Genomic DNA, 11,688 nt, shown 5'->3' with positions numbered 1-11,688 from the left:
ACTGGGAGGCGTGCAGCCCGGGGCCTCTAGGCAGGGGCTGGGAGGTGGGCCTGGGGCTCCCTGGACGTCACTCCCTCGCTGGGTCCGGCGCAGTCCGGGTCCTTCCTCCGGCGACTCTCTCCGAGGCGACCCTGCGCCAGCGAGAGAGCAAAGACCCACGTGGGAGGGGGATGCGGCGGGTTGGGTCCAGCTGCATTGAAAGTCTTCGAACTCTGGAGAGTGAGGTGTCGGGTGCAGGGACCCTGGCTTCCGTGGCTCTCTGTGTCTTTGGGCGGGGGTGGGAGCAGGGCCAGGCGACTTATCCTTTGCCAGACCTCGCTCCCAGGGTTTGTTTTCTGTTAGTAAATAAATGTGCGTTCCTGTTACTCTCTCCTTCCCATCTGCTATACGGGTCGAGCTATTGGAGATAGGACGTCGGAAGGTGATGTGAGGCTAATTTCAGAGGAAAATGTGCGTCAAGGTCCTGCTCGGGTCAGTGCCAGCATTATTTTTGGATTTGGACACAGAAAGTGGACACCCCTGGACACTTGGAATCAGCTCTAAATACTAGGGACTCCATGCAGGTCTTGTAGATTTTACAGAAGCATAGGAGAAGATAGCTGCTCCCAGCAGAGGGAATACTTTAATTTCAGATACGTTTGTTTCGGGGTTTAAGTCCGAAATCAAGAGACCCTAGGATTTCCTGATTGATTCCATTTCTACTGAAGCAGTTTTTCAGTAGTTTCCCAATGTGTGGAATAAACCTCATAACCTAGTCCTCACTCTCAGAGGTTGATCCCTTTAATCTAGATTCCTTTTCATTCATTTTTTTTTTTCCCCCTCCAACCCCATGATACAGATTGAGAAACATGCTTACTTTGGTTACATGGTTTCTTCTTTCTGGGTGATAGGAATTATCGGACTTGTCTCTTACTTCTTGGTAGGAATGCTTTGGATGTTTGTGATGGAGAAGTATTTCTGTGCTGCCTACTTGGCAAGCACTTTTAAGGACAGTGTGTGATCTAATATAGTAATATAGAGCAGGACAGCAGCTGCAGCGTCCAGGTAAGTGCCTGCTTGTTACAAAGTAGCAAGTCTCTTCCCACTTTTCTTGACTTAATTTCCTCATTTCTAATAATAGGAGGACTGTTGTGAATCCAAGAATAGTTACAAAAGATGTCAAGACAAAGTACTAATTTACAAAGCCGCTTGGGTTTACTTGTGTTGCAGAAGTTTTCTTTTTGAATTTACCAGTGCAGAATTGAAATACATCAAGCATAAGGTTGAATTGTTTTTAAAATTGGAGGGAAGGTTGGGAAATGATGGCATTTAGTTTAGTGAACTTATAGTTCAGATGATGACTAGGTTATGTCAAAGAACTGGCATTGGGAAAGAAAGCCAGCCTCAGAACTCTCTCTCTGATATTTACCTCTCTGAAGTGCTGTGAACAGGTTCAGGTGTAGAACATTATGTAAAATTCTGTTACCTTTTCAGTTAGTGATTAGGAAAACATTTTGGCCATCACACAGACTGGTTTAACAGGTCTGGGGCTAGTGTTTTTTCTTTCTTTAAAATAATTTTTAAAAAAAATATAATATACTAATAGTCGTGGTTGAAGAAAGAAGTAAATTAAAATGAAAATTGGAATAATACATTGGAATTTAGAATTTCTAATTGGAGGAGTCTTTTTAAAATTCAGAAAAAAAGGTTAACTAATATGCTCTTAAAGATTAATAATGGTAGAAGCTATGCTTCAAGCATTTTTCCAAACCCTTAAAACAGCACGATTATGAAGAAGTGAATGAACACTAAAGACTCATTGGTTGAAAAAGTTTCTTTAACTATGAGGTGACTAACATTTTTAAAGGAAGTATTCACTGATCTTCCACTCTAACAGATTATTGCTTAACTAGTTTTTTGTTTGTTTCAATAAGTGTACAATTTAGTGACTATACACTACTTTACTTGAATCTAATGGCTTATGTGAAGATGCTATTAGATAGGAAACTGACAAATAGTGTTATAAGAACATTGCACTTAACACAAGGAATATGAATCTGATTGATAGACCATAGGTTCTTATGAGTTCAACCAATCTTAGTATGTGTGCTCTAATGACAGTACTCTTACCAATTTTTTATTTATTCAAGCTACCATAAAGCCATCTAGTCTCTGAATGTTTAAGCAAGTGAAAAGTGGCTTCAACAACAACGTTAAGTGCCTTACCCGGAGGTTGTTGGCCCCAACCGGTTTGGCCTTCCAATGATGTTATTTGGGACTTACGTTCATTTCATTGTTTCAGCATGCCATATTCACCCTCCTTTATATAAAGAACCACAGTAATGTTTACCATCACATGACAATAGGAATTGAAGTTGTTTGGCAGTACTAATGATCATCCCAGAGAGAATAAGCTTGTATAAATGATTTTCATTTTCAAAATAACACAAATGAATTTATGGAGTTAAGTTTGAAAAGCAGGCTCAGTTTTGGAGAATCTTTTTCTGGAAATATAAGGTTTTATTTATGTGTATTTGGCTATCTCCAATGATAGAGAGTACGCTCATTAATGAAGTTCCTAAAAATTTGTAGAAAGCTTTCAAATCTGTCCTTAGTCATAGAAGTTGGCACACACGTATATGTATGTATTTACACACATGCCAAATTGGGGGGATAGTAGGTTGATAGGAGCTTGATTAGTTTTCAAGTTTAATAAGAGTATTATCAGTAGATTAGCACCAGGAGGATAGCTAGCTGGTTTGTGTTTTGTGTGTCAATATTTAGTGGTATTCCTGGCCCTGACAAGGCAAGCTATTTAATTTCCCTTTGATTCCATCTTATAAAATCCAAAAATTTAGTAGAACTTCTAGTATTAGAGTGTACCTTCAGAATTTTATAGCCCAGTTTTCCATGTAATATGAGAATATTTTATCTGATACTCCTATTGAAAATTACAGCTATAGGCAATCCATCATCTCGGGCAACTAATTTTTGAGTTTGTCATTATTTTAACTCAAAACTGTCTCTTTAAAATGACACAAGATATTGTAACTTCAAGAGGACTAGGAATTCCTTTAACCTGTAAATGTCTTCTCTACATCTCTGCCAGGTAACATAAAGTACAATCCAGAGAACTGGGGGGCAACAACAAAAAAAAGCAATGTATTTTCAAAGAAAATTTTTTTATCTTGAGACTGTTTAGAACAGCGGTGGGCAAACTATGGCCCGCAGGCCAGATCCGGCCTGTTTGAAATGAATAAAACTAAAAAAAAAAAAAGACCGTACCCTTTTATGTAATGATGTTTACTTTGAATTTATATTAGTTCACACAAACACTCCATCCATGCTTTTGTTCCGGCCCTCCGGTCCAGTTTAAGAACCCATTGTGGCCCTCGAGTCAAAAAGTTTGCCCACCCCTGGTTTAGAAGGTAGCTGACACATCTAAATCATGGCTCCAGCTTTTTCTAAATACTGTTGTTCTATGAAGTAAGATTATAAGGGAAAATTGATTCATAATCCCACAAAATGGCTTTTTACCTGGAAGCCTCTAATGTTTCTAGGTAATAATATTTGAAATAAGCCCGTTGTTCATGCCTCCTAGTTTTGTAACTCAAATGTTAACTGGAATTCTTATGAAACGACCTGCAGAAGCCTAGTTTTTACATAGCATTGTAAGGTGCTATTGGTGGTAGATCTAAAATGATTGGAAGAGATAACTTTTTCCAGCTTCATTAAGGAGGTAACAGAGTCAATTACATATATTAAATAAGGGAATGACATGCTCATTGACTACTTAAATGCACAGGCAGATAGGAGATAAAGGATCAGAGTGGCATGGAATTAGGTAAAACTTTTTTTGTATATAAACCTATTTTTATTGATTTCAGAGAGGAAAGAAGAGGGAGGGAGAGATAGAAACATCAATGATGAGGGAGAATCATCGATCAGCTGCCTCCTGCACAACCCCTGCTGGGGATAGAGACCAAAACTTGGGCATGTACCCTGACCTGGAGTTGAACCATGATCTACTGGTTCCTGGGTCGAGGCTCAACCACTGAGCTTTACTGGGTGGGCTGGGTAAAACTTTCTGTTAACGTATTTAAGATCTTCAGTTGGTAATACATAAGTGATGCATGCACATAGTTCAAATTTTTAAACATAAGAGAGAGAAAACAAATGTAATAAAAGCATATATAGTGACATTCTCCATCCTAATTTTGTCTTGGAGCCATCTAGTACCCTTCATCAGAGACAAGCAGTGTTATTAATATCATTATAATTTCTTAATAGTAATGATCAGATATATTTATTTAAATGTATTTATTTTTAAATAGAGGTTTTATTCATATTCAAACAAATGCTCCCCACTCTGCTAATTTTTTAAATACAAATTATGCATTCTTTACATACTGTTCTTCACCTTTGGTTTCTTCACTTAATGTAATTATTTTCAACTGGTATGCTACAAGCATTTTTAAAACATGTAATAACTGACTGTTTAGTCAGGGGCACTGACCTCTTTTCCCTTAGATTATCAAATAAATAACAACAGCCAACACAGTGGCCATCTAGTGTGAATGAATCAAATTATACAGTGGCGCCTTGACTTACAAGTTTAATTCGTTCCGAGACCGAGCTCGTTAAGGAGCTCGTTAGCTCAAATTACTCTATCAACTCAATGCAAAAAATCGGAGGAGAGACAGCTGGTATCTCAAAAAACTCGTTAGTCGGGACACATAAGGCAAGGCCCCACTGTACCTAGCTCAAACTACATAATGGGGTAAATCTTAATTCCCCAATTAACATACCTACACTATCCCCAATCTTGTCACTTCTCATTCAGGGTCTTCTCTTAGAAGCTCTGGATTTCCCTATCTGTGTAATAGGTGCTTTCCTATGTTTTCTTCACCCCAAACCAGTGGAACTGTCTGTCAACTGTGACACTTAATATTCAGATCTCTGGGCCTCCAGCAGCAATTCTGATTCTCAGTTGATCTGGGGTGTAGTTTAGACATACTATATGTTTTTTAAAAGCTCAACAGGTGATTGTTAAAAATAATCAAATTTGAGAATTTCTACCTTGGGTACAGTTAAATTGTTGGGCCTAGAAGGAAACCCAGGATTTGGGAAGTAACTAGAAATTCTTTGGTCTCTTAGAGTTTAGGGACTTAATGTAATAGGAGATCTGTCCTCTCCTTTACTTTATGGGTGGGTATAGCCATTTTATTGATTTGAGAGGGAGAAACATCAATTGGTTGCCTCCCATACACACCTTAACCATGGATTGCACTAGCAATCTAGGTGTATGTCCTTACTGGGTATTGAACCAGCACGGGACAACGCTCCAACCAAGTGAGCCACACTGACCAAGACGGGTATAACCATTTGGAAACATAATCATTGTCTGACTGGGTTGTACCAAATCTAGTGGTTTTCTTTCTTTCTTTCTTTCTTTCTTTCTTTCTTTCTTTCTTTCTTTCTTATGAAATATTGGAAATCATAGGGTTGGAATGTGTTCATCTAAGTATACATGGAAGAGGAATATTGTGAAATTATAATATTGGATTGTTTAATACTTTCATGAATAAAAAGTCTTTGAGCATATAATGTTTTTGATTCACAGATTTGAACAAATAGTAAACAACTAAACTTTATGCTTCAAGTTCAATAATAGATTTGACCAGAAAATCATACTTTGAGTATTATTACTTTATATTATGCTGAGCAAAACAGTTATTAATAATTTTGAAATTCTTTTAAAAAATACTTCAAATATCTCTCCGTTTCTTTCTTTTTTTTTTAGTTCTTTTTGGAAGTGGATATCTGCTCAGACAGTAAGAATTATAAGAGGTCAGTTATAAATAATGCTCCTTGTTTTCAATGTGATAAAAATTTTATGTTCGTGTGCTAAAATATTAACCTGTAAGCTTTTATCTTAAAAGTTGCCTTCCACAAAAGAATATATGCAGGTTTAGGGGGGATAACTTGAGTGAACAAGTCTGACAGTGATAGTATTCCATCACCCTTTCTCTTTCATTCAGGACTAGAATCAATGGAAGTGGGACGAGCTATAGAGTAGCTTCTAGAGTGTCTGGACAGCTACTCAGTGATTTTCCATACATGACCTCTCTTCTGATGGTTTGTAGGCTTGTGCCTGGGCATACTATTCAAGTAGAGTTGCTGGTTGGTGGACAGGTCTTTAGCTGTTGACACTGGGCTGCTTCCAATCGTTGCAACCCTTTAAAAGGCTGCCTTCCTGTTCTTAGCTAGGAAAGAAAAAATTTGAAGTTGACTTTTTTAGAGCCTTTCATTTATTAGTCAATCCCATTTTTTCCACAGAATCAGAGAAATGCTTCTTACTAATTTTATTTTTTAGTCTAGTCACCTAATTTTGGTCAGGCTATAATGTAGAATCTGTCCCTGAATACCTTACTTACTTCTCTTGTGAAGAAGGCAGCCATTATTTTCTGTTAGCTGAAATGGAGGTTTTTAAAAAATTCATTATTCTTAAGCTTGATTATGAACTGCTCTAAAATGTGAAAGAAGTAGCCTTTTTGCTGCTGTACTTTCTGATGTTTGGAGTGGTCATCCGTTAGAACTTCTTCCTCCCTTTCTCCTTCTCTCTCCCTCATTCCCTTTTTAAATGATTTGGTTTTTTTTAAATATTCTGAAAGTAAACTCTTTATAAAATTTGGAGACATTAGACAAAAATTTTTTAAGGAAACCTAATACTCCAAGGGAGAAATGTATAGAAATTTTAGATGTCAAGTTTGCATACTTTTATATTTGATTCTAGTTTTAAACATAAAAGTTAGCTTAAATAATCTCCAACTTACTTTTAGGAACTGTCTGCAGGTATTTTTTAGCATTCCTGACAATTTATTATTACTGCTTTATTCTTCTAGCACAGTGGTTCTCAAACTCCCAAAATCCTTACCACATTCTCCCCAATACTAATAACCAAAATTATAATATACAAACAAGGAGCTTTCACCTACTGGAAAGGTTTCTGATTATCTCTTGGACATCATCAAATTGATAAAGATATTGGGAGTGGCTTATATTTTTTTTGAAAATGATTTCTTGAGGAAATGGAAATTAGTTTTAACTTTTTAGGCAGAGTTACTATGATCTAGATTTTCTTCCCTTGTAGAAAACAAAGGCCCTGAAATAGAATAGCTAAGGAAACAAATTCTCAAACTCTGCCTTGCTTCCAAGTTCAAGCTGTGCCATACTAGGTATAACCTGTCGTTATCTTTAGATATAGGTTATTATCTATAATCTGCTTTCCTCACTCTTCATTTTCTCCATAGCTTTGAGAGCTCATTTTGAAGAAATAATGGATGAGCCATCCGCCTTGGCCAAACCTCTGGAGCTGAACCAGCACTCCCGATTCATAATTGGTTCTGTGTCTGAAGATAACTCGGAGGATGAGATCAGCAGTCTGGTGAAGCTGGATCTACTGGAGGAGAAGGAGGGCTCTCTGTCACCCACTTCTGTCAGCTCGGATACACTCTCTGATATGGGCATCTCTAGCCTACAGGATGGTTTGGCCTTACATGTAAGGTAAGAGAGAGAAGTTTAATGTTTTATCCATTTAATATGTCCTGCTTTGACTGAGTTTGTTCTGAAAAGAGTAAGAATAATTTTATCCAAGATTGCTTCTTCTTTTCCTATGTCACCGGTCTTAAAGCTTTGATGAGTAAGTGGAAACTGATGTACTTTGTCTGGAGTATAGTTTTTGAAAGTATTTTTTCCTAAACATTACTCTCAACTTTTTCTGGTTCTTTCTACATACTAGATCTTTTACCGAGACCTAGAGAATGAGAGTTATGTTGAGGAATTTCAGTCTCTGTTTTACTTTGACTACCATTGTTGTAACTATCTTGATGATTGACAGGTCTTTTGCAAGGGTGGGCAAATTTGTAGTAATGTCTCTTTGAACTACTTCATCATAGCAGGAAGTTATATTCTATTTCTGACCGGGCCAGTAATCAATAAAGAGCTGTAGACGGAATAAGGGATTGTTATAGAGCTCTTCTTTTTCTCTAGAAATGCAATTCCCTATATGTAATTGAGAATATCAGTAAATAGTAACCCTGGATTGTTCTTATTTGTTGATGTTTGGTTGTACAACTAGTGTGTGATATACTAACCTTTGGTCATTTGCTTTGCATTTCTTGGATTAAAAGTTATGGATTAGTGGTTCTTGGTTTTCACTGTACATCAGAATCATTTGGGGAGCCTTAAGAAATGAACCCCATCACCACCGATTCTGATTCATTTGATATTGGCTTGGCTTGGAGCTGGGGCAATTTCTTTTAAAGCTCTCCAGATAATTCTAATATGCAGCCAGGGTTTATAGTATAGCTCTAGCCTAGATAAACATAAGTTAGGGTAGGTATTGCTGCTGTTATTATCTTGATACTTCTATCATTAATGGATTATAAAGTAATTCAACTCCTTTTTTATATACTCAAGATACACACTCTGTACTTCACAGAGTCCTAGAACTATAATGAACCAGAGATAATTTAGTCTAATTCCTTTACTTAAATAGATTAGAAAACAGGCCTAAAGAGGGAAAATACCTTGCTTAAGGGGTCAGGTCTTTGTTTTTATGTAAACATCTTTAATATGTTTTTACTGATTTTTAGAGAGAGAGGAAGCGAGAGGGATAGAGAGGTAGAAACATCAATGATGAAAGATTGGCTGCCGCCTGCATGCCCCCTACTGGGGATTGAGCCTGCGACCCGGACATGTGCTCTGACTGGGAAGAGATCTAGTGACCTCCTGGTTCATGGGTCGATGCTCAACCACTAAACTACATCACCAGTTGGGCTAATACTGGTGATGGTGTCTTTCCCCTCAAGATCATCTATAAATGTGTTGAGGTTGTGCCTGGTGGGATGGACTACTTGCTTTTAGAGGACAGAGGACCAATGATTTAAAACCTTCTGCAATGGATAATCACACACCACCAAAAATTGTTCTCATAACGTCACAGTGTCCTGTTGAGAAAGATTGGGTTAAATTTAAATCCTAGCCCTGGTTGGCGTTTCTCAGTGGTTAGCAGTGGTTCTCAACCTTCCTAATGCCGCGACCCTTTAACACAGTTCCTCATGTTGTGGTGACCTCCAACCATAAAATTATTTTTGTTGCTACTTCATAACTGTAATTTTGCTACTGTTATGAATCATAATGTAAATATCTGATATGCAGGATGTATTTTCATTGTTACAAATGGAACATAATTAAAGCATAGTGATTAATCACAAAACAGTATGTAATTATATATGTGTTTTCTGATGGTCTTAGGCGACCCCTGTGAAAGGGTAGTTCGACGCCCAAAGAGGTCTCGACCCACAGGTTGGGTACCGCTGGGTTAGAGCATTGTCCCATTCATCAAAGGGTCTCAGGTTTGATTCCTAGTCAAGTGCATGTACCTGGGTTGCAGGTTCAATCCCTGGCCCCAGTTGGGGCTGTGTGAGAGGCACAAATCGATTTGTCTCTCTCACATCGATGTGTTTTTTTCTCTCTCTCCCCTCTGCCCCTGCCTTCTACTCTCTAAAAATCAGTGGAACCCTAGCTGGTTTGGCTCAGTGGGTAGAGCGTTGGCCTGTGAACTGAATGGTCCCTGGTTCGATTCCAGTCAGGGGCACATACCTGGGTTGTACGCTCGATCCCCATTGGGGGATGTGCAGGAGGCAGCCCATCAGGGGTTCTCTCTCATTATTGATGTTCCCTTCTTCTCTAAAATCAATTAAAATATATTTTAAAAAATCAGTTGAGAAAATATCCTTGGATGAGGAGTAACAAACCAAAAATTTAAATTCTTGAAGCTATACAGCACCTTAAGAATTTTTGTCTGAGACTATGTGAAACAGAATATCCTTTGTTGGATTTGGAAATTGTGAGTTTGGCAATGGTTAGATAAATACCATTATAGGAAATTCAGCTGATGATATTACAAGGCAGTTTATAGTTGCCAAGTCATTGCCAAAGTTGATGGCTCTTATTGCAAAGACTGTGTGATCAGTGGTATGTGTGCCTGAGAATTTGTTTGCATGTCCTACTATTGCAAAACTCATTCCCATAGCTCGTGGAGGAGCTATGGATTGAAGTGTGATCAGCATCCTGTGTAGGAGATAGTGCCACTTCCCACTCACTCTCAGCTAGCTAATGTTCCAGTATAAAACAAAGTTATTTCTTAAATCATTTGTGAATATGGTGTCCTTGGGGTAATTTAAATTCAGTCAAATTTATTTGATATTAGCAAGAACTCTGTTCTGACATCTGCCACCAATTAGCTATGCCACCATACCAATTCATGGTACCTCTTTGGACTGATTTTCCTCATCTATGAAAATGAGGATATGGGTTCAGGTACTTGTTTTCATTCTTTGAACCCAAAGTTAACTAGAGACTGGTTCAGCTTTCTGAGTGAATAGCCTAATCCTTCACAGATGATATTGAAGAAAGGGACAGGTACATTCCTAAGAGATGGTAACTGGAGGTAACCTGAAACTAAGTGAAGTGATTGCCATTGTATAGAATAAGAGTGGGCCTCTCAAGTTTAGGGTTTGGTTTTAGGTGAGAAATGAGAAGTCTGTGAGAATGATGGATAGGTGGGAATATCTTTCCCATCTTTTCCAGAAATTGTGATGACTTGCATCACATATTTTCTAGAGTACCCATGAAAGACTGGATGAATCACTTTCTAAGCTTTATGACCCAAACATGAGAAAACTATAGGCCCGATGCATGGATTCATGCACATTGAAAGGAAATTAATTACAACAAATATTTTAATATCGCTATTCGCCCTTTCTCTATAATAGAAGTGTCAACCAAATTCACGATTGACAATGACAGATTGAAACACATGCGTGCGATTAGCTCCAGTGAGAGCTTTATATGTATCACACATGTGTGAGTCAACTTAGCCTTTTATATATAGAGAATACACTTGCTTAATTAGACCTGCTTTCTGATTTAGCTAAACCTTTTCCAGCCCAGTGAAGCACCCAACTTCTCTTTCAGGTAATTGTCAGCAACACAACAGTAAATATCAACACAAAGCAGATTATTATTGTAGATCACACAGGGAGAACAATGGTAAAATATTTAACTGCAGCAATCTTTAACTATATTCTGTGCAGTGAGAAAACGTGAAGTCATTTTCAAGGTCCACCATTTCTTACTTATTTTCAGTTGGGTCAAGTTTCTAAACTTTCTAAATCTCCATTTTCCAGCTAATGAAAAGAAAATAGGATTCTGACTTTTGTGAGGATCAAATGAGATGAGGCACGTGAAAATGCTTCAGAAATATTTGATTAAAATGTTTCCACCTGGCTATAAAGCAAGTCGTGTTCCTGGGCTGAGGAAACTGCAAGGAGGCTAGTCGCTATGAAGAGGAAGCGGGTGTTGCTATGTGATGTCATTACCTGGTACCCATAGCGACCATTTCCAGGCTGGGCTGGGTTGTGAGCCACATTTTGTGCCATGGGGTCTTGGCAGCATTGGCTACAATTTGGTGGGGTGTCACTCTGGGGTGGTGGCAGGGCCTGTGTCCCACTTGGGGAAGTTGAGTGTTAGTTTGTTGCCGCCAGTTCTGTGGTGTTGGCTAGTGTGCGTCATGGTAGCTCCTGCGTTGAGCATCTTCCCTCTGGTGGTCAGTGTGTGTCATAGCTACTGGTCAGAGGAATA

The 11,688-nt window shown here is 38.3% G+C and overlaps 1 protein-coding gene across 1 annotated transcript in view; it reads left to right on the top strand.

Moving 5' to 3' along the window:
- The first annotated feature begins 424 nt into the window (after positions 1 to 424).
- ACACA (acetyl-CoA carboxylase alpha) overlaps positions 425 to 11,688 on the top strand; it is a 229,022-nt gene continuing 217,758 nt past the window's right edge. Inside the window, exons 1-3 of the mRNA XM_015559072.1 lie at positions 425 to 471; positions 5,783 to 5,829; positions 7,293 to 7,545. Coding sequence (XP_015414558.1) covers positions 449 to 471; positions 5,783 to 5,829; positions 7,293 to 7,545 — 323 coding nt within the window. The 5' untranslated portion in view covers positions 425 to 448. The remainder of the gene's footprint in view (positions 472 to 5,782; positions 5,830 to 7,292; positions 7,546 to 11,688) is intronic.

The sequence above is a fragment of the Myotis davidii genome, unplaced genomic scaffold (genome assembly GCF_000327345.1).
Source record: "Myotis davidii unplaced genomic scaffold, ASM32734v1 scaffold993, whole genome shotgun sequence".
NCBI lineage: Eukaryota > Metazoa > Chordata > Mammalia > Chiroptera > Vespertilionidae > Myotis > Myotis davidii.
Note: the sequence above shows the minus strand (reverse complement) of the source record. Positions and strands in the feature narration are given on the sequence as shown.